The sequence below is a fragment of the Carex rostrata genome, chromosome 1 (genome assembly GCF_964058835.1).
Source record: "Carex rostrata chromosome 1, lpCarRost1.2, whole genome shotgun sequence".
In the NCBI taxonomy this organism is placed as follows: Eukaryota; Viridiplantae; Streptophyta; class Magnoliopsida; order Poales; family Cyperaceae; genus Carex; species Carex rostrata.
Genome location: NC_135918.1, coordinates 16,605,983 through 16,633,303, shown reverse-complemented (window position 1 = coordinate 16,633,303; position 27,321 = coordinate 16,605,983). Strand labels below are relative to the sequence as shown.

Below are 27,321 nucleotides of genomic sequence, written 5' to 3'. Positions count from 1 at the left end.
TGACAAGAGAGGTAGCAGAAGATAACAGTGAGTTCAAATCGACATCGATCTCATTGCCACGGATGAGAAACAGACACCAGGTAGATAGCATATAGGTCAGCACTGAAATAGATGCGATACTAGGTTGATTGTTCCATGAATTCTTCCAAATTAAAAACAAAAATAATTTAGAAATTAGAAAGACATATTTTCGGTAGTAAATTTTTAACTTGGGTTTTTCAGTAACTGATGAGCCTCAGAACAATTATAATAAAATTAAGTATTGACTATTTTTCAGAAATTATTCTGCACAATTTTAACACTGTTACTGAAACATCAATAGCGGATTAGCGGTAATGGGTTTTTTAAGTAGGATCCGAAGGAATGCTCACTTCTGATGCCATTGTGGGATAATGACTGGATGAGACCAGATTCAGTCGTTACATTGCACTAGAGAAAATTATTGACCGTGCCAAGTGCTCCTGTAGCTTTCATCAGTCAAAAGTACCATCACTATGGAAAATTATTGGCCAGGCCAATTAAGTGCCAAGTCAATCCATCACTTTAAATAAATTATGAGGCTGTCGAATAATTAATAGTAGGTTTCAGTGGGAAAAATTCAGCAATTGAAGTCTTTGGTTAAAATGACAGTCGTCTCTCATCAACAACATCATTACAAATTTGTGAGGCTGTCGAATAATTAACAGTAGGTTTCACTGTGGAAAATTCAGCAATTGAAGTCTTTGGTTAAAATGTCAGTCGTCTCTTATCAACAACATCATTACAAATTTGTGGAAGAAATTATTTGCCAGATTCAGAATATGACTAATACAAAGAGTGCTATTTTTGTTGTTAATCTTCAAAAAATTATTTTAGTGAAATAACACTAATATTAAACTATATCGAAAAGAAAAAATTGTGGGAATTGCATCTAAATAAGAATATTTTCACAGATAAGTTAAATAAATAATGTCTAGCACTCCAAATTAGATACCTAAATTACATAGAATAAATTAAATAATCTAAATAAATACAGGTTAAAGTCATAGAATTAACTTTTAGTAAAAGTAATTGCAGGACTCACGGCCCGAAAAGTATAACTAATAATAGAAATTACAGGCACTAGCTCTCTCACAGGAGAACAGGAATTTGATCCTGCAGAGAAGCAGGATTGTGGGTTGTGTGCGCGTGCCTACATGCTATTTTGAAAAAATAAAAATAAAAATAATAGAAATTAAAGAAATCAAAATGATTTTTTTGAATGAAGATTGGGAATACGTGAATGATACCAAACAGTTAATTAAATATCCTCAAAATTGTGTGGAAGTCAGTTGCCCCCAAGACTTGTCAAACACAGTGAATGGATGTGAGTGAATTGAACTTAATTGCGATGTGCCACTTAAACGACAACTGTCTAGTCACATCCAAGACGCTTCCAAATGGAAACTAGGCTCATATTTAATCTGAATCATATAATAATATATTTAATACTGTTCAAAATTTATTGGTTTGCACTTTATTTACACTAAATATAATCTAGTCCGTATTTAATGATGAACTATGTACGGATTTAAATGTGAATCTTATGGAAATTTTACTTCATTGTTAATATATACATGGATTGCACTTTATATAAAGTTAACTTCTTCAAACGTTACATTTATAATAACTTTTTCTTTCTTAAAAAGGATGGTAATTAAAGTGCAGCGCGGCATTTAATAAAGTGTTTCTTTTTAATTTTTGAAACAGTAAATTCAAGTTATACACTATTAATTTGAATGTAATAATTGACACGTAGCTTTTACCTATAATTTGTACTAATTAATATGATTTGGACTAATTTATAGTGCAAATAATTTGTGCTGTATTTATGCGAATTAAGGACGAAACCTTGTATAACGATATTCATTGTATATATTTAATACCAAAAAAGTGTTTTCTTCTTAATAATACTCTAGTGGTTCATTATCTCACTTGAAGACCTTTCAAGTTTCAAGTCGCTCGTCAAGTGTGACAGGTCCATTACCCAATTGGTCATTAATTCCACCTTATAAATCAGGCCACATACTCTGCTCAAGCACTGAATCACACAACAGAAGCAATGAAGTTATTATTGTCAGTAGTGGTTCTGATTCTGGTTCTAGTACAGTGGGAGAATGTATGTGTGAGTGGGTCAGACACAGTACAGTGCAGGGAAGAGGATAGGTTGGCTCTTGTACAGATCAATGCTTCAATGATCTTTACTATTTACTCTTCAGACGGAAAGTGGGAAGGCAAGGAGTGCTGCCGATGGGAAAGAGTCACCTGCGATCCAACCACTGGCCATGTCACTCAACTTGACCTTTGTGGATCCGATGATGATGACTGGTTCGATACTCAGTTTGAGATTTTACTTAATGCCACTTTGTTCTTGCCTCTCCGTCACCTAAGATCTCTGTCTTTATCTCAATGTGGCATAAGTGATTGTATGGATGGTGCTGGTATGTATCTTCAGGTTTCTTTCTTGTTTAAGCATTATGTATACCCAGCCGACTGTATATATGACTGGTGCAGGTTTTCTATTAGAACAAGTGCAACACAAGTAAAAACTAAAACAATCTAATTTTTTTTTATATATTTCCCTTTGTTTATTAGAATAACTGATTAATATGAGGTTTAATCCTGTTTATAATAGAAGAAAGAAATGAGCAATTCCTAATGCAATCTTTTCTGACAAGCTGATAAAAGAAAAATGAGTTGTTTATGTTTGCTGCACCCTTTCGTCAGGATTTGAATCTTGGTCCATTTTGACTAAGCTAGAGATACTAGACCTTTCGCACAACCTCCTCTCTAGCAGCATCATTTTCTCCTTAACCAAAGTATCATCACTTCGAGAGCTTTATCTGGATTATAATATGGGAGGCAATATTGATATCCCTGTGAAAGGTAACTTTGAATCATTTTTATATTTATGACAACAATAACACTTATTTTATTTATTTTCTCAATTTAACCGATATTTTATTGGAAAATCTGACAGAGCTTAGTGCACTAAATTTGGAGGTGGTTAGTCTAAGAGGATGTTTCTTTAATGGGAGTTTTCCCTATTTGGGACATTGGTCTTCTCTCAAAGCCCTTTCGTTGGCGTTTAATGATCTAACCGGTAATTTAACATCAAAAGGTAATTTAAAATGTAATCCAAAATTAAAATAATTTTAGTTTTTACAATAGGAAATAAGTTATAATTTCTACAGTATCTCTATACCAGTAGATCATAGATATTTGACATCATAGAATTTGCTCGAAATATATATTTGATTTAATATTATTTCTTGTTAATATTATAGGACTATGGCAACTGAAAAATCTCGAAGAACTAGATCTTTCATTCAACAATTTTACTGGAAATCTTCCTCCTTGTTTGGGAGATCTTTCTTCTCTTAAGCTAGTTGACTTGTCCTATAATTTTTACCTTCAAATAAAATTTCCCTCAATTTTTGATAGACTTGTGTCCCTCAGATACCTTTCCCTATCCTATAACCAGTTTGTGGGGACTCTGTCCATGAGGTCATTTCGAAATCATTCAAATCTTGAAGTTCTGAGGCTATCAACAAGGTCATTTATTAGCTTCCGAGTTGAAGTTGTCGATTTGCCATGTCAGCTTCACATACTTGAACTCGCTAATTGCATTCTTGATGGTGATCTGACTAATTTCTTGTATTCTCAGCATAAATTACAAGTGTTGGACCTCTCTAATACTAGCTCTAAGGGTTCATCTGTACTGTGGTGGTTGTTGGAAAACAACATGAACTTGATGAAATTAGATTTGCACAAAAACTTCTTCACAGGGCCTCTTGAGCTTCCATTTTTAACTCATGAAAAACTCTTAATATTGGATATATCTGATAACCTTCTTGGCGGAGAATTAACGGCTAACATTACCACCAAGCTTCCAAATTTATTGTCCTTGGTCATATCAAAAAACTATTTTCAAGGTTCTCTTCCTCTCATGCCAACAAGCAATCTCCAAACTCTAGATTTATCTAGTAACAATCTCACTGATGATATACATAATAGTTTATTGAGGATTCAGCCTTCAATCCCCTCTTTTTTGGATCTATCAGATAATAAATTTTATGGATCTTTCAATAACAACTTCAACTTTACTCAAGCTTCAATATTATTGTTAAATGATAATAATATAAGTGGAGAGATTCTTTTTAGGATTTGTAATACGAGTTTCCAAGTGTTTGAAATCAGTAACAATCAACTAAATGGCGGTCTACCTGATTGCATTGGAAAAGCCGGACTTTCAACGTTGAATTTAAATGGAAATCATTTAGAAGGATCCTTACCATTGGAGATGTGTGCTGCGGGAGACCTTTGGCAGCTTGACCTTTCAGATAACAAGCTTTCTGGATCAATACCTACTTGCACTAATCAGTCAGCCTTATACATTGTAGATATGAGCAAAAACAATTTAACTGGAAACTTCCCGATAACATGGCTTAATATATCTTCTATAAATATCATAGACATTCGGGAAAACCATTTATCTGGAGAACTTCCAGAACTTCCAGCTTGGATTGCTGAGGATTCCAATCTCAAAGTGCTCCAAGCAAGTGAAAACCTATTTGGAGGACATATACCAAGACAAATATGTCAATTACAATATTTGCGTATATTAGATCTATCTTACAATGATCTTTCGGGACAAATACCATCATGCATTGTTGATATGGGATCAGCATACTACATGCCCTGTTTTTTTATTGATAAAAACATGTACTTTTACGACGAAATTAAGAACAAATTGTTTGAACTTCAAGAATCTATTAAAACAACAGAGTTGAACTTCAGTGATGCAAATTTTCTTTTACACATTTCGGATGATATCTTCCTGCCTAAAATCTCGGGAAGCGATGGATCAAAAACCTTTGGATTGGAACTTATGTCAAAAAGAAGGTTAGATTTCTATTGGGATGAAATTTTACAAATCCAGTATGTAATAGATCTATCTTCCAACAAACTAGTAGGTAATATTCCCGAAGATATCGGTCCCATGAATTTGTTGGTAACATTAAACTTGTCGAACAATCATTTAAGTGGCATAATACCGAATTCTATATCCAATTTGCACCAATTAGAAAGTTTGGACCTCTCTCACAACTCTTTGACAGGAGAAATACCGAGAGAGCTGACTAAACTAACCTCACTTGCATCCTTCTCTGTGGCATATAATGATTTATGCGGTCCTACATTAGGTATAGAAGCACAATTTATTTCATTTGATAATAGCAGCTATGAAGGCAACCCCAATCTCTGCGGGCCTCCCCTGTTGAAAAGTTGTGTCCCCGTTCTTGGTACAACACAGCCTTTCCCAAATGAAATGAGTAACGACCGAAGGTATAATGGCACCGAATTTCTCATATTATTTGGTTCTTTCTCACTTTTCTTTGTGGTCAGTTTTTGGGGCTTCATAGCCTTTCTTTATTTCAAGAAAAATTGGCGTTATGCTTTGTTTATTCTGGTGGACTGGTATGGTGATGTGATATACGTCAAGGTTGTTCTTTGGACGAGAAAGATTGGAACTACATGGACTCGAAGGGGTAATTGAAGAACCACTTGTTTCAGTTTTAGTTTTGAAAGTTGAATTTTAGAATATGTGTTGAAGTCGTGAACCGAAAAGGAACTGGCATTTGGTCATGTACTTATTTTCACGGAAATAACGTTCACCTTTTTGATTCAAAAAGGGAAAAAGTGGAGACAGTGAGGAAGTCATGCATCCCTTTTTTTTCAAGCTGTTCATCGATATCTAAGATTTGCTATCTTGTTTCAAATTCACTCAAATACACTAGGAAATCTGATAGCTAATTAGTCTATAGTATTGTAAGAGAGTGTGTTAATGGCTTGATTATTTCTTTGTATTTGTAAAGACTCTTTGTAATAGTGATTTTGCACTTTGTTCCCGTGGTTTTCTCCCAAAAGGGTTTCCACGTAAAATCTTGTCTCTTTTTTTTTATTTTTGTTATTAATTTCTTGTTGTTGTTGGCTTCTTGTGTGCCTTCATGTTTCTTCATTTGATTGGATATTGGTATATGCCTGCAAGGTATTCGACGAAATAACTCGACACTTCCACAACTGTCCCCAACAATATGTATACTGAATAAGAATATATGCCTACTCTTTCAAAAAATTTGTTTCTGAAAAACATCCGAGCCACTGGAGAACTGGTACAAGCTGGAGGCCGGTACCAGTGCACCAGCAGGTGGAGGATGTGCTTTTCACTTCTTTGTTGACTATTGTGTTCCCTCTTTCTTCATGTTTTACTATTTTGTTTATTTATAATTTGAAATTTGCTATTCAATTTAAGCTCAAACTGTTTTGAGCAAAACCTTTCTTTTTATTTTGGTGGTTACTACCCTGGCCTCGTGTAACGAATCCTATTGATATAAAAATGTGTGCTAGACCCTCATTTTTCTTGAAAAAATCTTATTATTCATTATTACATGTTAAAAATAACTAAGTATTAAAGACAACTTGATGCTGGGTGCATCCAGAGATACATTACAGTGTCAGTTTACACTTAAAAAGTGAACTCTATATATTTTTTTCTTATTACAGATTTTCCATGTTTAAGTGAAAATGCTTTCAAGAAAAGTGGTGTGAAGACATAATTATATCTGATCAAATCTGACTAAATAGTTGCTATATGGTTATCCATTCTTTCAAATTTTGTTACAACAAATCATATATTATTTTATCTAGACTGTCTAATCTTAAAATGGACAATAAAAATATACATAGTAACCTCTACTAAATTTCAAGAATATAGGGGCGAAACAACATCAATTATCATGAGGATGTACAGAAACAATTGAGAATTGGGTGAATTGGGTGTGTAATTTATGTTCAATTGTGAATTATTTTTATTTTTGCATCTAACACATGCACATTTTTCCTTTCAAAGTTATATTATATATTGTTTTCACTCAATAAAGTGCAATATTATGCATATAGGACCATCAAGGTTTGGCTATAGACAAAAATTAAAACAATTGTACTAACTAAGAGCCCATTATCTCTTCTAAATGACAGTATATATCAATGATCTTTTTTTATGTAACAAATAGGCACCACGTTTAAATTTCTTCAGATTGAGAAATTGTTGATTTACTCCGTACATTGTCGTAATAATAATAAAGATCGAAAAGAAGAACAATGAATTCGAATGCTTCAGACAAAGTGAGTCTAAAACCCTACAAGATACTGGCATCAAGCTATCATTTTCTTTACAAAATATGTTATACAAGTGGTTTAGTAATAATTATTATTTTAAATCCAATTTATACATGGATCTTATTTTAAGTATAACTAACTTTAAATTAAAATCCCAAAACCTAACTGGATTACCAATTTAGTGATAGCCCGGAGCTTGCTTCAACGGCGTTTGGTAGTTGTTGTTTAAGAACCAGTAGTACTTCACAACTTGGCAATCATATTGGAGCGTGGAGAGAATTTCGACCATAGGGCAGATGTACGTTTTACTGCATTTGAGATTGCCGGCCAAACCCCAGAGGCTAATCCTTTTCATTTAACCCTCTACTTCATCTAGAATTTGCAACATCTTTATTGTATTGATGCACATGACTTTGTTGTTGCCTAGGGTTCTTTCAATCAATTTGTGGCACTTGTCGTACTCTTTCTAGTTAAGAAATTGAATTTTTTTTTTTGGTGCAAAGGAGGATCCGGTTTTTTTGAAATGAAGGATGCATGACATTATTCTTCATTGCTGAAAATTCCCTAGGAATTGTTTTTAATTTGGTCCAAATTATTCAAATTACCCCTTTTTTAAAACTAAAATTGATAATTCTTAATAATTAATTTTGATTTCCTCCAATAACATAATTCATTTCAAAAAATTTATTGTGTACTATTCATGTCAATATATATAGTTACAAGTTTAATGTTAAGAAAAGAAAAAATAGAAATCCTTCCTTAATAAAATCTCTATATATAATCGAGAGATGAGTAATACATGAAAAAACAGTTAATTCATGTAATTGGACAATCATAGCTACCACACATTTCATACCTTCAATATTTTAGTATATTGATTTCTCACCACTAGGACAGCAATTTTACATTTAATATGATTCATGATTAATCAATGTTAGCTTCTGATAGCAGTACAAATTGAATAATTTGAAAACAAAACCTTTTTGGGTTGTTAGTCAGACCCAATATACCATATGTGCAAGCTTCATTATACTTCGGCGATTTTTATTAATATCCCTAAAACAAATCAAAATTTTAAAAATGCCCCTGCTCCCAATTTTTTTTTAAAAATGCCCTGACCGCCTGGGCTTCGGGCGGCCCAAAAAAGCCTGTGAGGCGCCGGCCCAAATGGCGGCCCACAACACCAGTGAGGCGCCCCCCCATCTGGCGCCCCATAAGCCAAGTGAGGCGCCCCCCCCATCTGGCGCCCCACTGCCCAACTATAACCCCACCATCTGAGCCGCCCCTCCTCTCTCTCCCCCATTGTTTCTGCCGAAAAAAAGAGGAAAAAAAGAGAAAAAAAGAGAAGAAAGAAGAAGAAAGAAGCCGTACCGAGCCGACCCCTCTCTACCTCGCGCCTCGATTCGCTTCTCTCTCAATCGAACAAGTGAGTTTTCTTTTTTTCGATTTGATTAGGGTTTAGGGTTTCGGTTAAATGTGATTAAATGATGTAATGTGATTCGGTTTTGTTTGATTCGATGTTTAGGGTGAAATGTTAGTAATTAGTTGAATTGATTGAATTGGTCGAATTGGTTCGATTGGATGCTTGAATTAGATGATTGAATTGCTTGATTGCTTGAATTAGATGGTTGAATTGCTTGATTGCTTGAATTAGATGGTTGAATTGCTTGATTGCTTGAATTGGATGCTTGAATTGCTTGAATTGGTGCAATTGCTCGAATTTAGGATTATGATTTATGGTAAAATTGCTTGAATGACATATGGTTGAATTTAGGGTTTGTAGTTGTGAATTGTGATTTTTTTTTTAAATTTAGGGTTTATAGTTAAATTTAGGGTTTATGGTTGTCAATTGTGAATTACTTACAAATTTAGGGTTTACACTTCAATTTAGGGTTTATGATTTAAAAATATGCATATTTATTTTTTGAAAATTATTTTTGTGATAGTTTATAAAAAACATGTATATATGAATATAAAAGATTTGAAGTAAAACTAATTATTTTGAAGTATATCAATATTTGTTTAAAAATGATATATATATTTTTTTATTGTAAGTAAATTGCATCTATATCTCATTTTTTTTATTGTAAGTAAATTGCATGCATTTGTTTACCAAAAAAAAAATGCATGTACATGCAAAATTAATTTTGTAAACAAATTGCATATACACCCAAAAAATAAACCCAGAATTGTATATGCATTTTTTTTTGTAAAGTTTATTTATTTTCAACAAAATTAATTTTTGTAAAAAAAAAATGCGTATGCATGCAATTTACTTACATGCAAAGTGTAAATTAATTGTATATACATGCAAATGCATATGCATGCAACAAAATTAATTGTATATTTTTGAACATCATATAAATGCAATTTATTTACATACAATTATTTTTGGATTATATACATGCAATTCTTATTAAAAAAGTAAACCCAGAATTGTATATGCTTCTTATTAAAAAAAATTTATATAAATTGTATGTTTTGATTAATATTTTTTGGCAAATGTAGTATGCCTAGAGTTAGACGGTGGGGAGTACGAGCTGAGCCTGCAGAGGGTGCAGATCCTGTGGATCCGAGTGGAGCTGGCACGTCCTCGGTGGATCCGACTGGAGAGGGCCCGTCGTCGTATGATTATACGACTGGCAGGGGTTTTGAGGATCCGACTGGAGCGGATCCGTCGTCTCAGGCCGATTTTCCAGATGGTGTGCATGATCCTGACACATTTAGTTCTCTTCTATGGACCCATCATGTTAAGCACCGCGTCTCATTGGCATCTCTTGAGGTACGTGAATTTTATACTTTAAAAAATGACATTCTGTTGAGTTATTAAAAAAAATGCACGATTTGAGTCTGACAAATTGATAATAAATACAGGACGATGTCATGCTTACGGTGAGGCACCGCAGGTCTGAGATTCCGTACGTCCCCCACAAAGAAATGCAGCGATACATCTTGAACCTCGGCTTGTATCAGCTTGCCACCATGCCGCAGAGTAGGATCGATGTGTCTCTGATGCAGGGTCTAGCGGAGAGATGGCGACCTGAGACTCATACATTTCATCTCCCGGTCGGGGAGATGACAGTCACCCTTGGTGATGTGAGCGCCTTATGGGGTTTACGTATCGATGGCGACCCCATAGGCGGCATCTCAGACTATCCAGAGCTGCAGAGGATGATACCGGAGTTGTTAGGGTGTGATCCGAAGACTCTGCAGAAGAAATATAAGAAGAAGAAGGGGGAGGAGGAGGAGTTTCGTTATTCCGGGTACTGCATTTCTCTAAAGGCACTCCGGTCTCACTTCTTCCAGAATCAGATAGATGTTGATACTGAAGACATTGAGGCGGTCAGGAGGTACTATTACACTCTTTAAATTAACTTAGTAGTTGCTCAACCGTCTCAATTATTTACATTGATTATTTTATATTGCAGGTATACTAGAGCATATGTGCTGGATTTGTGCGGTGCTGTCATGTTCGAGGATTCCAGCGGTGACGCGGTTCCGATGATGTACCTCTCCCTGCTGAGGGACCTGGAGAAAGAATCGAGATGGAACTGGGGTGGAGCTGTCCTCGCCCACTTATACAGAGGCCTCTGTCATGCTTGTCTGGTAAGTCTGTATTAATATACGTTGTTATTGAAGGATGGATAAGAAGCACCCAGATTTAATTGTAAGTTAAATTTTCAGGTCAAGAATAAACAGCTCTTTGGACCACTGCTTCTGCTTCAGCATTGGTCGTGGTCACATCTGCCCATAAACCGGCCAGTCATACCATTGCCGCATCCCGATTGGGGAGGCCCTGAGCCAGCCAGATGCCCCGTATACGCCGCCATATGGGGCAGTCATCACGATCATGAAGAGAGGGGCAGGGGGATTTCTTATGTCCGGGGTCAGCTCCAGATGCTCCGAGATGGGAATATCGATTGGTTTCCGTATCGTGCATGGTATCAGCGCAGATGGCTGAGCCCGCTGACATTAGAGCAGACACATCTATGGTATTATCGGGGACCGGTCGTCTGTTTCTGGATCGTGGAGTACCATTACCCCGATTGGGTATCCCGGCAGTTTGGCTTGGATGCTTTCATCCCGGAGCACCCGTTGATGGGCAAGGATGCTACCGACAAGTTCCACAAGTAAGTACCATCTACTTAATTAATTTTTAACTTTAATATATCCACTGTTTCTCTACTTTCTAATTAATTGCACTTGCAGAACGGCGCACACTAAGGTTAAAGTCGACTGGAGCCAGCATTTCGTCATGCAGTACAACTGGGCTCGACATCCGGAGCAGCACTTATGGAGCCCGCCAGATACTACATCGTTGGGTGCTGGTCCCGGGGATCTGAGATATGCCGTATGGTACCAGAGATGGGGCATGTCGTCAGTCTACCTGACAGGCCATTATGGCGAGACCCTACGACGTAGGCTGATGGATTCATCCAGCAATTATATGCCCTGGGGTCCGATCAATGCTCGTGCGGTAAGTAAAACCGAAACATACTTTAATTTTAAAGTGCAAATCCAGATTACTTACTGTAGGCATAATCATGTTGTGTGCAGCTGTTGACCGCTATGAGAGGAGTTGGACACAGCTTGGCGTGCATGGCGAAGGATGCTTGGCGATATATAGGATGCCAGATGCTCGAGCACACTGCACCAATCGTGGAGACAGGCGGTTTTAAAGGCCGCCTCGTTGGCATGCTGCACGATGCTGGGGAGAACATCAATTGGCGGGAGATACAGTCTGCACCGCGAAATCCAGATTATCAACGAGTCCCTGTCTACGGCGATGAGATGCCGCAAGCTCCTGCAGGTAATTACAAGTTAATATTAAAAGTACGACACACACAATATTCTTATTTCCGTTGAATTGTTCGTTCTAACTCAGTTAACTTCCAATTATGCAGCTGATGACTCAGGTTGGGCGTTCCACGACTGGGTGCTGAATACCCAAGGATGGGATGCTTATAAAAATAAATACAGAGTTGCAGTAGAGCTTGGCACGATCAGTCGCCAATTATACCATTATTTGTTGCAGAGTTTTTTGTATGTAGCAAAACTAACATTATTTTAATCTAGGATGGAGCACCTCGTTGGAATGCCGATCCCATATTTAGCATAAATGAGCTGGACCCGGCAGATACAGATGCAGAGGCGTATGGCTCCCACAGACCACGATATGGAGTGGAGATGGAGCATGACTTTGAGGCTGGTGGGAGTTCATCTCAGACTGCAGATGGCTTTGTCTCTGCATTATTTGGCGCACCGCCTCCTTCCACATATTCTGCAAGCTGGGAGCAAGATCCATGGGAGCTGCGTACACAGCCCGCCAATGCAGAGTCAGCTGCTGGATTTGATCCACGGGCAGCCAGGACAGGTACGCAGCACATGTATACGGGGGACGAGGATGAGGATATGGGGGACGATGAGGAGGATTTGGGAGAGGATGCACTCCGAGATGTGAGTCCGCAGAGGCGCATGCAGCCGCACAGGCATGGCAAGGGCGTAGCGGCTCCTAGGTTGTCTCTATCCGGAAGGAGACGAAGATGATGATTGTAGAGTTTTTGTTTATTGTGATATATTTCTGACTGTAGTATTTTGACTATGGGACTGCTATATTATGTTGACATTACGTTTTTTTATTTTATGTTCATGTTGGTATTATGTTGTTTGCACTTTGCATTTCATTATTATAACACAGTTCAACAATACAATTAAAGTTCAACAATACAATTAAAGTTCAACAATACAATTAAAGTTCAACAATACAATTAAAGTTCAACAATACAATTAAAGTTCAACAATATAATTAAAAGCTTAACAGTATACTTCAAGTAATTACATTCAAACTAAGAAATTATATTCAAGGAATTACAATTTCTTCACTATTTGCGACCCACACTCCCAGCAGACCGCCTGTGACAGGGGCGGTTTGCTAGGGTCCTGACTGCTTGGGCCACGGGCGGTCCACTAGGGATGCCTATTTATTCGTTTTTTCTCTCTCTCTTCTCACTCCAACATCAGTCTACCTTCCACCTCAAAGGCAGAAAGAAGGGAGAAAGCGCTCAAGGCGATTTCGGACGATTTCGGGCGATTTTCTGGGCGACTACAGCTACAGGTAATTTAAATATTTTTTAAATTATTCTTTAAATATTTTTGGTAATTATTTTTTAAATATTTCTTTTAATTATTTTTAAAATATTTATTTCAATTATTTTTTATATATTTTCTAATTATTTTCTAATTAGCCGTTGATTACTGTACAGTTAGTATTTAATTACGCACATAATTAGCCTTCCTAATCAATTGCTGTCACTTCAAACCCTAGTTATAATGGCACCCAAAGTTGGAAAAAATAGAGGAAGAACTGAAACCGAACGTGAAGCAAAAAGAGCACTCATTAATAATTTTTGGACGGCTGAAGCCTACGCGATGAGGAATTTGGAAAGATTGTTTTCACCCAAACATAAAGAAGCATTTCTGAGCACTCTTGATCCATCAATTAGAAAAATGCTGATGGAAGGCTGGGTGGACAGGGTCCCTCCACTTGGATGGGGACAGTGCTGCTTATGTGAGCTGAACGGAGATATGGTGGATATGTTCTTCTGTTATAAATGTGGCAAAACTGTTCATCCCAATTGCATGGACCCGCATGCAGATCTGCTGAACGACGCTCGTCTCACTACGTGGGAGTGTCCTGCGTGCGTCCGTCGGGCTGAGGAAAAAAAGGGAGCAAGCTCCTCGTCTCGTAAGGCTTAGACCCCAATTGTATGTTGTTGTAGTATTTTATGTTTTAACTGTAACGGTTTGTATAATTGATATTTGAACTGGTTGTTGCTGTATGAATTTTATGTTACCTTATTCTATGGACTCGACGGTACTGTATTATTTAGTAATGTATTTGAATTTTAAATTCCTGGATTTATTATGAATTTTAATCCGTTTTTCTTCACAAAATTCTTCAAATCAAAATTATCAGATCTATATAAAAAATAAAAATAAAAAAACCATGGGGCGCCAGATGGGGGGGCGCCTCACTGGTGTTGTGGGCCGCCATTTGGGCCGGCGCCTCACAGGCTTTTTTGGGCCGCCCGAAGCCCAGGCGGTCAGGGCATTTTTTAAAAAAAATTGGGAGCAGGGGCATTTTTAAAATTTTGATTTGTTTTAGGGATATTAATAAAAATCGCCGATTATACTTCTTTGAAATAAAACTTGGTGATAATTCGGACCTGTATTAAAAATAATGGGCTTTAATGGGCCCATATAACTAGGCCCAACATGAACAATATCCGCTATCTTAATTCACATGATGAGGACATTTAAATCTTTGATCGATGTTTTATTTTTTATGAAAGTAGTTTTAAAGAACACAGCTTTTATTTTATATTATCATCATATAGAAATGGAGAAATATATACATCAGACAATTTAAAAACATATATAATATCCCTTGAGGCATTCCCAATAACCGTCAAAAAGAAAATTAGATCCATACCTCTGGGTTAAAATATATTATTTTTGTGATGTGTTTATGTTTCAAATTTATATTTTTTTTTTAAGTTTATTTTACGCACAACCAAATCGTTATAAAAAAAATTGGTGGATTCATTTTTCAACAACTATTTACCCCTTAATCTAATAATAAAGACAGAAAAATAATTAATTTGGAGCACTAATGGAAGCTGTTTGACATTTTTTTTTTAGGTCAAACATATGTTGATAGGAAGTGCAATATAATAGTTTTGTAGTATGGTAGTATATATAACAAATAATTATCAATTGGTTGCATTATAAAAAACTTGAATTAAACAACTTAAGAATAAGAATTTCAATGAAGTTGTTTATGGAATTATTTAATTGGTACTACATTCTAAGTACTGATAAAGATCTTGTTCTTTGTTTGTTTACTTGTTTGGTGAGGGTACAATATTAGTTAATAATTTTTGTTAATAGTTTGCATAATAGCTATTTTATACATGTTTTTTTGTAAATTTTTATACTATATAATTGCCCCTAGAATGCTTTCAACAACAAGGAATGATAAGAGAGAGAGGAGAGAGAATTTCAGGAGAGAAAAAGAATAAACATCTAAACCAACTTGTCTGCCCATTCATTCCTTCCAAATTCTATTCCGTATGCCTTTACAAATTTCTAATATAATTCTGCCTTGAAGCAACCTATCAATTCTTGCCAGCTAATTCAAGTCATCGATCGCTTGCCTCCCCTTGTTCAGTTATTCTTATTTTTATTTGAAAAATAAAAATAAAAGACCAAATAACAAATTAAATTAGAGTCATTCTTTTATAAATTTAGTGATCACCAACAATAAGTTGCCATAAATACTAATTGTTATGGACATTGATGAATGTTAATGTATTCTTTACAATACTAATTGCTTTAATTTTTTTTTTTGATCAAGTTAGTTTCATTATTGATTGACGCCTTTATAAGAAACACTATAGCTATATTATTGCAACTATTAGCTAGCTTTTAAATATTATGACAGCAATGTGCAGTTGATACCTTATAAAGGTGTGGTTCAAACGTTAAAGTCTCTAAGACATGTCAATTCATCAATCATTTTTACATGTAAGATTAGCCATTAATTATTTTCAAATTTAGTTGTATGGCCAAAAATTATTTAATTTTTACTAATGATGTTTATCAATGTTCAAAATATACCTAATTCTATTATTGGTAAAAGCAAATCACAACCTCTTTGAAACTAGGTACACATTGAACTGGCTAGAGAAAAAAAAAATGTGTAGTCGGAGAATTTTTAGAGAAACCTACAAATCACAATTACTTTTCTTAGAAAAAAATTTGGTTTCATTGTGGAGGGCACTATCAGCCCCATTTTTTCAAATAATAAAAACAGCCAGGAGATAAATATAGAAGATTCTATACCTTTCCCTTTTTCACTCTAAAAGTTATATTTTTTATGCTTCTGTTTTGTACTTTTGGTTTGGATTTTAGTGAGAAATAAGGCCTCATAATTCATAAATCAGAATCAAGACAAGTAATGCTGTCTCGAATTTTAAATTAATTAGAAAGGTTATGACAGGCTGTGGCAAAAAGGAGAAATGAAACCAATCTGAAATTTGCATAAATACGCCCCCCCCCCCCCCCCCCCCCCCCCCCCCCCCCCACACACACACACACACACACACAAAGTTCCTTTTTAAAATATCATAAAAATAGCCAAAAAAAAATATTTATAGCATAGACAAAAAAAATAAACCAAAACACTCTAGATTTGGGGGACTACTAAGCTGACTCCGTTCATCTATTACTCGCGAGATTCTTGCTCAGGTCGTCTATCCCAAGACTTCGTCTAAGCTATGGCAGATTCTTCAGCGTTCCTTCTCTGCCACGTCTAGGGAGTGGTTGTCAGAACTCTGGTGAAAGCTTCAAAACACCTTCAAGGGTGGATCTTCTTGCCTGGAGTATATTCAAAAACTTCTAATGATGGCTGACGAGCTCGCTTTCATTGGAGAGCTGATCTCTGACAATGATCTTCAGATGTACATCCTTCAAGGCTTAGGTTCTAAGTTTGATTCTCTCGTGAACGCCGTTCAAACTGCACCGTCTCGCTTAGTCGCTGACCTTACCGCTCTCATCTACAGCCATGAGGCCCGCCTTCTTCTCTCTCAGCAGTTGGACTATAATTCTTCTATTCCTCCCCCCCCCCCCCCCGGTAGAGGTCGCTAGCGTGGTGGATTTCATCAAAGGTAGCAACACTCTAGAGGTGACCCTTCTCAGAACAGGCCCAATGGCTCAAGAACAGATCTTGCCACTCAAAGACCTTCTAGGCCCAACCCTGACAGAGACACTATTTGTCAAATCTGTTTCAAAAAGGATCACCAGGCCCAAACTTGTTGCTATAGATCTAATCTGGTCAATTATCAAAAACAGACCCATCATGTGTTTGCAAGCTCATCTAGCCAAGCTTGCACCACCAATTCAAGCAAATAGTGCTCACACCGCCAACTTTTCTTCGGGACCCAATTGTTACCTTGACTCGGGTGCGATTCATCATGTCACAAATGACTTGAACAACCTCTCTTCCTTCTTGTCATATGAGGGCATAGACAAGCTACAAATTGGTAATGGTGCTGGTATGAATATGTGTCACATTAGCTCCTCTATTTTACAATTTTCAAATTACAAAATCTCTTTAAATGATGTTTTATTTGTTCCCTCTTTTACCAAAAATCTTGTGAGTCTATCTAAACTATTGAAGGACAATTTCATACTCATTTAGTTTCTTTCTAATAATTGTGTAATTAAGAACCACCGCACTATAAAGACTTTTTTCCAAGTCAAGATTGACAATGGTCTCTACTTATTACCTATTCAAATAAAGCCGCAAGCTCTCTTTGGTGAACGCACTTTCATCGACATTTGACACGCTTGCCTAGGACACCCTTCTTTTTTAACCACTCAAAAAATTCTACATTCAAACGATTTACCTTATACTAGAAATAAAACTTTTTTGTGTAATGAATTTGTGTCATGATTGTCATGATTGTTTCATGATTGAAATTAAATACTTACATTGTGATTTGTTTTAGTAAATGTCTTAATTATTGTTCTAATAGATTATAAACTGGTAAGTTCAATGCAAGATAATTGTTATTTTAATAATTGGTATAAGTTATTTTGGCTTCATCCAATGACATATAATTTACTTCAATAATTTGTATATTTTGTAAAATTCAATTACATTTCAATGATACAGTTGCGAGTTTAATGTTAAGAAAAAAAAAATTGGAAACTTACTAATATAAAATCTCTATATATCATAAGAAGAAATGAGTAATTTATGAACAAGCCGCTAATTCATGTAATTTACCACATCTTTCATACTTTTACTGTTTCACTAGGTACATTGATTTCTCACCACCAGCGCAGCAATTTAACATGCACCGCACTTAAATTCTCACAAGGACTCTGTTTTTACCTTTTATATGCTTCATAAGTAATCAAAGTTAGCTTTTGATAGAAATCCAAAATGAATGATCTGAAAACACCTTTTGAGACCAATTAAGACCACGCTTATACTTGCCCAATACATAAATTTTGTGTTGTAAGTCGGCCCGACCAATACAATCTCAACTATCTAATTAGATGGATATACCACACACATTTATTTGGTCATTTTTTCATCATTACATGTTTAAAAATAAAAATATTGTAGTGAAGAAAACTATATATAGATCCTAATTTAGAGGTGTAGACAGTGAATTCAGAGCGGATAATGCTATATTAAATTTTGATCTGTTTTTCAATGAGCAAATACTAATATGAATACATATAGTAAACATATGTCAAAGTTTAAAACTAAATATATCTAAAACAGATACATATACAGATAATAATCTATGAATACGGATATACATAACAAATAATTAATTAATTCTCGGATAATTGAGTCATGAATTGTAAGATACAAATACTAAATAAGAAAATTAATTAAACCAAACCATAAAATTAATACAAATTCTAAGAAACATAGGTAAAGGAAAAAAAAAAAAAAGGTGGCGCCACTCTGCCAGAGAATGGAAAGAGAAGTGGTCCGGGGCTCAAGTGATTAGTGTCACATGAAATACTTCAATTAATTTGGGATGTTTATATATGGATCTCGGACCAATGATTAAGTAACTTGAGCTCATTGAAAGACGGATACAATTAAGTATATCATACTCGAGAAATGATTAACTCACAAGTTTTGAGGGCTCTCATGCAAATTTAGTGAAATTTGAGGGTTCTACTACTAACAACTTACGTCATGACTTTAATTAGTAACAAGTACAACTTAAATATATAAGAAAAAGCTTCCTTCATGACTTAATTTTAGACCTCAACCAAATATATGAATAACATAAACCTCAACATAATAAGAAGCTGCACTTCACTCCTTTCAATACATAACATAAAAAAGAAGAAAATAAACTTTTTGATGAACGATATCATAACTGGAACATTTAAATGGTCCCACGCACTTTGAGACCGACTACCCACTTAGAACTTGGAGACATGCATTAATCTCACTTTGAGACCGACAATAATTTGCATGTTCTTGTAAAAATTCTTGTAAAAATTAATTAATTTACACTAAACAATTGACTCTCTAAAACATAAAGGAGTAAAAAAAAAAATTAATTATTTCGAAATATAATAGGCAAACCGTTTAGTGTAAATTATATGAAGAATTAATTAATTAAGGATTGACCTCCGTGTTTAGTTGTGTACCAGCTTTCCAATCTATGTAACAGAGACACCACCTTTTGTAAATCTATATTGTAGCTGTATCCATATATCGTCCAACTCAACTTGATTTTAGTTCGATCTGATTCAATTTTTTTGAAAATCAAAATAATTAAGTTGAATTGGAACTGACTCAACTAGGAGATGTTAACAGACTCCTAACTTGAGGTAAACCAATAGGAAGACCACTCCAAATCCAACACAATACCAAACCACTATATGTTACGCCTTCCATAGAAAGTTAATTCCTTTTGCAAGAGTGCATAACGACAAAGATAAGTTAAAACGATTTTACATGCTTCATAATTAATCAACGTTAACTTTTGATAGGAGGAAATAGAATAATTAGGAAACGATATAAAAAAGACGAAGATCATGATTGTTAGTCTCAAGTCCAATTTATCATATGGGCTAAGCTTACATTTATTTTAAATCTTGATGTGGTAAATTGGGCCTTATTATACGAATGGGCTTTAATGGGCTCACATAGATAGGTCCGACCAGAATACTCCACTATATTAAAGATATTAACAATGTTCATTTGAAAACGGAGATTATTTGGAAACCAACTTTTATATTTTTTTTGTATTTAGTTTTGCTATTTTTTGTAGGTAGGTACAAAATCACTCTTTAAAAACAGAGATTTTGTACCTATTTTAGAAAAAAGTGTCAAAAATTCCAAAAAAAAGTATACAATTTAGCTTCCAAGCACATTTTAATATGGATATCATGTAGAGCGTTTTAGATTAACTGTTTTGACTTTAAAAATGGAGATAAATAATATAAGGCACGATGAGACATGAAAGAAAGAGACATTTCCCTTAATTTTTAATATCTATGAATTTGTTCGCCTAGTAGTTTTGGTTACTATAGTGCAAATATCTTAAATTTCTAAGACAGTAGATTTACACAAATATAGTTCATAATTGTCCTTAAATTATTTTGCAAATTTGACAATACTTCAGAAGCTTTTTCTAAATTTTTTTTTAAGAAAGTGGATAACCCGCCAATTTCCATTAAAAGAAACCTACACTGTTTTAGGGTACTGGTACCAATCCACTGGTACCAAGTCCCTTAAGTACAATAGCAAAAGCAAAAACATACATCATGACATCCTGCAAATTTCTACCAACAAAACATAACAGCACATCCATATACTAAGTTCATCTACCCAAATGACCAGAAAAACTGTAACCAGAAGCAGAGTACATACTACATAGTAACCAAAACAAAACCAAAAACATGATTACACTTTTACCAGTACCCAAGCCCTCCGTTCCATCTTAAGACTTCACCGCTGTCTATGCCATTTAAAGCAGAAGGCCCCTGTCCACAACTTTGTCTAATCTTAATTATATTTTAAGTTAAGAACTATATAGCATGTGGTCGAGTGACAAGAGCATATGGTCTTTATATGAGAGGTCATGGATTCGAAATTCAGATTGGAGAAATCTTTTGTTATAATAACAAGGAGATTAAATAGTTGGGTGACTTAATCTCCAACTTTACTCAAAAGAAAAAAAATTATATTTTAAGTTGACATTTCTCTAAATTTAAATGGACAGTTAGTTCACTTTGAGATCTCCAAATATTTGTTGTTAATGGTTTTTTTCCATATTGAAACTTTAGAAGCCTTGTATTAAATTTGTGTAAAAAACAAAGTCATATATAGTTTCTAACTATATATTCTGTGTAATTAACTTTTAATATTATTGTTAGTTCATACTTTTAACCATTATCATAGAAAATTCGAACTTATAACATTAATTTAATTTCAGTCCATATATTATATTTACTAAAATTAAGCTGTTCATGAGCACTGAACTTCTAAACTTAGTATGTTCTTTGCCCATATTTGACCCATGTAGAAATGTTTCTCCAGGCAGCTGCCATGGCAAACTCTCCGAAAGAGTCTGACCCAATCGATCACCTTTCTAATCTTCCTGACGCTTTGCTGATCACAATCCTCTCATTCCTCCCCACTCACATCAACGCTCGCACCTCCGTTCTCTGCAGCCGCTTTCGCTATCTTTGGGAGGCCTCTCCTTCCCTTGCTCTCATTAGCCACAATCTCTATGACCCCCAACCTGAAAACTTCACTGCCATGGCCAAACGTGTGCTCTTCAGACGAAAACCCTCCCTCCCCCTCCACAGCTTGCACTTGGAGGTCTCTCGCTGTAACCAAAATGCCACATATTATTCTTACTTGCTTGCCAAGGCCCATTCCCTCAACTTGCGCCACCTTACCATCAAAGGTTGCAAGTGTTCAAGATTTTTCTCTATTGTTCCCATTATCTTCACCATTAACTCTCTCAAGTACCTCTCCCTTGATTGCTTATCTGCTCATATAATTAAATTTTCAACTTAGTTTTCCCTGTAAAATTACTTTAACCTGCCTGAGAAGCCTTTCACTTAGGTTAGATACGATTGACCCAGCCAAACTGAAGTAACTTCTCTCTGAATTGTGTTCCTTGGAAGATTTATATCTTCATTTAAGTGATGTGTATCAGAATATTAGCCTTTCCTCTCAAACAATCAGAAAACTCAAACTGATTATTGGTGTCTTATGGTCACAAATTAATAAAGTACAGTTATCTCTTCCTTCATTGAAGTCACTTCATTTGGAAATAAAGCAGAGCTTTCGAAGTGTGTTACTGTGTGTTTCACATCCATGGAGAGATTCCTTTGTTGAGAAAAGTTGTAATTAACCTTTACGAGTTTTTTGAGAGAGATGTCAATGTTGTTGCTAGTATGTTGAATTGCATCTCACATGTGGAAGAGCTAAGCTTGCATTTAAAGGAGAATAAGGTAAAACTTTACCCCTCATAATTATTATTTTCTGCACGTCTGTTATTTTTTCTTTCTGCAACTCATTGTTTAGATTTGTGTATTTGGACCTATCAGTTGATTGCATTTTTTCAATTTTAAAGTGGGGTGTTATGCTATGTCTGATATGCATATGTGGTACGGTAGCTTTATATATATACTTACATGGTGATGTATGGTACAATTATTGGTTGATTTACTTTGATATTCTTGACATGAGTGTGATTTGTACAGGATGAGAACTACCCAATTGTTGTTTTGTTGGAATCAGGAAAAGATGTGCCAAAATTTTCTAAATTGAAGCACTTGGTTATGACTATTTGCTTAAGCGAGCATAATTTTGAAGCTGTCATAAGAATGCTCCATAATTATTCTGTTTTGGAATCACTAAAACTTGTTCATGAGGTGAATAACCTTTTTATTTAAATTATTTTTGGTTAAACTGGTTCTCAATTTTATTATTTAGTATTTTATGTTTTATTTTCACTTTTTGTTCTTTTTAGTTTCTTTAAAAAGTTTTGAATAATTCCTGCTTTATGTCAAACCATTAGACAATAATAAAAAATAAAAAAAACAACAACAACGTAACAACCAGAGTACATGTTTGGTTTTATAATTATATTGCTAATCATAATTGTTCCTCTTAATTTGTTCTATTGTTAGTTTGTTGTTCACGGCTCACGAGTCTTTAGAGTACTATGGTCTAGCCCTATTAAATTAACTAAAGATTCAAAAATCTTTTGCACTATTTTTTTTTCTAAATTAGTCCTACATAATAGTCTTTTTTTTATTAAATTAATTGTACTTATATAGCAATTTTTATTTACAAGGCTGAAAATAGAAGTGAATAAGTTCGTAGTTCATACTATACATAGTCCAATCCAGTGATCAAGCTACTGTGAGGGAATGTGGCCAATTTAAATCCTCTTTGGTTTATAAAATTAGATTGGCCTTGGTATGCTTTGTGTCAGCTCCATTAGACAAGAATGTTAGCTTTCAACTGCTGGACAAAATTTTGGATAACTAGTTGGAGTTGCTTTACTATGGCTGAGATTTGCAGGGAATGCAACAAATTAGTCTTATTTATGTGATGCAAAGTGGCTAGGTTTCTTGTCAATTGCAGCCTTTTTTGTAATTATCTTCCCAAATTTTCTAGGATAAATATACTGGTTTCACAAGAGGACGGTAAAGGAAAGATTGCGGATCAAAGCTGCTACGTGTAATGCAGACGGTAATTACCGCAATGCTTATTTCAAAAATCTCCATTTGGGGGAGGATGGTAAAGTATTCATGAAGTTGCTTACTAAGAAATGTAACTCTAAGAGGCATGCTCATAACTAGAATAGAACTTTCTGTCCAGCTAAACAAAGTCAGTTTCATTGTTTTGCTTTTATTGATTATTTTTGTTGTGTTGACATGGTTTTAATTATGTCTGAAGCATGTTGTCAAAAGCAGTGCTACAAATCAATGCTTTTTTTTTTGGTAAAAATAAAGATCTAGTCCTTATTTATATATTGGTGGGATAAAACTACAAGTTCAGGTTTCAAACTAAAACCTGGTTACAAAGCATTCAATTAAGAACTCAAGAGGCTTGAGTCTTCAAAAAGAAAGAAAAATTAATAAAAACCAATTACTACATAAGTAATATGGTTACTGGTAAACGGGATACTGGTAACTAGTAGCATAAAACAAGAATAAATGTAAAAATGAAAAATGAACCAGATACTAGTAAAACAAAAATTGAAACTCCTCTGGACACTCATTCTCTTGGTATAAATACTTCCATTGGATTTCTATTCATAATGGCTTTTTGTTTCAATGCACTACTATAAATGAATTGTGGAATAGGTGTTGTATTCCAATGAAAGACCCAAATCTGGTTGAACTTATTAGGGGAGCTGTGTTATGGACAATATGGCTTGAAAGAAATCAACTTATATATAAAGGTGTATAGGTTCCCAAATTATAAGTTTAAGTTGTATAGGTTCCCAAATTATTGTAATTGCCAAGTTTTGGAGTAAGAATCAGAAATATGATTCAACTGACAAACTGATTTGTATGTTACATTGTGATGTCAATCGAATTGGAGCGTGGAGAGAAATTCGACCATAAAGCAGATTTATGTTTTACTGCTTCTGAGATTGTTAGCCAAACCCCAGAGGCTAATCCTTTTCATGTACCCCTCTACTTCATGTAGAATTTGCAACATCTCTATTGTGTTGATGCAACTGACTTTGTTGTTGCCTAGCTAGGGTTCTTTCAATCAATTTGTGGCACTTGTCGTACTCTTTCTTGTTAACAAATTGAATTTTCTTGGTGCAGAGGAGGATCCGATTATCTTGGTTTGAAGAATGTACAACATTATTCTCCATTGATCTCTATTGCTGGAAATTCGCTAGGAATTGCTTTTTACTTGGTCCGAATTATTCAAATTATCCTTTTTTTTAAACTAAAATTGATAATTTTTAATAATTCATTTTGGTTTCCTCCAATAACATAATTCATTTCAACAACTTTATTGCATACGATTCATGTACTTTAGAGTCAATATAGTTGCAAGTTTAATGTTAACAAATGAAAAATGAAAAACCCATGGTTAACAAAATCTCTATATATAATCGGAGAAATGAGTAATCCATGAAAAAAAAACAATTAATTCATGTAACTAAACAATCGTAACTACCACACATTTCATACTTTTAATATTTTAGTGCATTGATTTCCCACCACTATTTTATATGATTCATAATTAATCAATGTTAGCTTCTGATAGCCGTACAAATTGAATAATTTGAAAACAAAACCTTTTTGGGTTGTTAGTCGGGCCCAATTTATCATATGTTGAAGCTTACACTGATCGGGCCTGTATTAAAATTAATGGGCTTTAATAGGCCCATATAACTAGGCCCGACCTGAACAATTTCTGCTATCTTAATTCTTACATGTATACATTAGCGGTAAAAGTAATTTAATTAAATTCAAATGATGACATTTTAATCTTTGATGTGTTTTTTTTTTTTATGAAAGTAGTTTTAAAGAACACAGATTTTATATTATCATCATATAAGAACGGAAAAAATATATACATCGGACAATTCAAAACATAAATAATATCCCTTAAAGCATTCCCAAACAGTCCAAAAGAAAATTAAATACATATCTCTAGGTTTAAATATTATATTATTGTTATTATGCGTTTGCGTTCAAATTTTTAATTTTAGTTTTATTAATTATAAGCATGATCGAAACGTTAAAAAAAGGAAAAAAATAATAATAAAATGCTATTTTGGTGGATTCGATTTTTGCAACAACTACTTACCCCTTAATCTACTAATAAAATAAACACAACAATTAATAAATATGGAACAATAATGATTATTTCAAACTATATGACAATTTTTTAGGTGAAATATATAGAGCTTGATTACCTAACCTTACTCATTTAACAAACCAACTAGTTGGTACGAAGTGCAATATAATAGTTTTGTATTATAGTAAATATATAACAAATGAATCGGTTGAATTACAAAACCTAAATTAAACAACACAAAAATAAGAATTTCAATGAATTAATTTTGTTTATGTAATTATCTAATTGGTACTACATTATAAGTACTGATATCTTGTTCTTTGTTTGTTTACTTGTTTGGTGAGGGTACAATAGATTAGTTAAATAATTTTCTTTAGGTTACTAGATAAGAGTATATATGCATAATGGATATTTCGTACCTGTAATTTTGTAGAATAGTTAATAAATACAAAATCATGTGTGATATTTTTTAATTTACTTTTTTTAATAAAATAATGTTTAAATTAATGACTGTGAGTTAGTCTATGGAACCTTTTGGTATAGTATTATTTAAGTAGTAATTTATATAAAAATAAATAAAATGAAAGAAAGGAATATAAAATTTTCATTATGTTTAGGATACTATTGGAAAAAATTTTATTTATAGAAATTATAAAATTATGACGTACAAAAATAGAAAGAGTATCTCGTTTGTATCAAATATAGTAAGATCGGATTTATTGAGTCCGATCCATAGATTTTTTTTTTAACTATGGTAGAGGGAAAAAGAAAAATTTATAGATCAGACTCAATGATTCCGATCCATAAAGGGATTGATTTTCTACGGCACAAAATCTTCTGTAACCATTGATTTTCTACGAATACAGAATATTTTGTCCGCAGAAAATAAACCCTTTATGGATCGGAATCATTGAGTCCGATCCATAAATTTTCTAATTGATTTTTTATGGCACAAAACCCTTTGTATCCATAAATACAAAGTGTTTTGTGTCACAAAAAATCAACCATTTTATGGATCGAACTCATTGAGTCTGATCCATAATTTCTTTTCTTTTTTTGGCAAATTCTCTATGTACTTTTTTAAAAGAAAATATCTATGGATCAGACTCATTGAGTCTGATCTTACTATATTTGAAATAAACGAGGTACTCTTTCGATTTATGTACATCCGAATTTTATAATTTCTATAAATAAAAAATTTCCATAAATAAAAAATTTCCATACTATTGCTATTAGTTAAAGGTAATATATTTACTTATTTGCCACTTATATTAGAACTGGGTTATGTCAATTATTAATTTTTCTGACTACGATTTATATGTTTATTGTTAACCCAAATAAATAATGGTAGTTCAAGTCCTATATGTAATTTTTATCTAAATTATTTGATATATTGTGAAAAATGTTTAAAATTAGAAAACTAAAATATTGAAATTTAGACAACTGCATGGGTAGAGATTTTATCTTCTATTAAATAATTTAAATTTTGTCCGAATGTTTTTAATGGTTTTATGACTGATAGTCAGTTTAATTTTAAATTGACTAAAATTTCATATATATGCTCTATCCAAATAATTCAAAGCACATCTACAATGGTTTTATTTTAGTTGGAACACTGTATTTCAATATATTATATGAATATTGTACCACTAACTAGATGTATTCTATAATTATCCAATATAAGCATTAAAGTACAAATAAATATAATTTCAATTAAGAAT

The 27,321-nt window shown here is 34.0% G+C and overlaps 1 protein-coding gene across 1 annotated transcript; it reads left to right on the top strand.

The window, feature by feature from the left end:
• Positions 1 to 2,025: 2,025 nt before the first annotated feature.
• On the top strand, positions 2,026 to 5,646 carry LOC144561300 (uncharacterized). Its single transcript, XM_078310332.1, has 4 exons — positions 2,026 to 2,459; positions 2,746 to 2,904; positions 2,999 to 3,139; positions 3,306 to 5,646. Exons 1-4 carry the CDS (start codon positions 2,081 to 2,083, stop codon positions 5,573 to 5,575), a joined length of 2,949 nt encoding a protein of 982 aa, XP_078166458.1. The 5' UTR covers positions 2,026 to 2,080; the 3' UTR covers positions 5,576 to 5,646.
• Positions 5,647 to 27,321: the final 21,675 nt, after the last annotated feature.

What these genes read in the sequence shown, in the direction of transcription:
- LOC144561300 (XM_078310332.1), top strand. Translation starts at nt 2,081, where the DNA reads ATGAAGTTATTATTGTCAGTAGTGGTTCTGATTCTGGTTCTAGTACAG. An exon ending in TATTGATATCCCTGTGAAAG is followed by an intron (nt 2,905 to 2,998) that starts GTAACTTTGAAT and finishes AAAATCTGACAG; the next exon opens with AGCTTAGTGCACTAAATTTG. An exon ending in CGGTAATTTAACATCAAAAG is followed by an intron (nt 3,140 to 3,305) that starts GTAATTTAAAAT and finishes TTAATATTATAG; the next exon opens with GACTATGGCAACTGAAAAAT.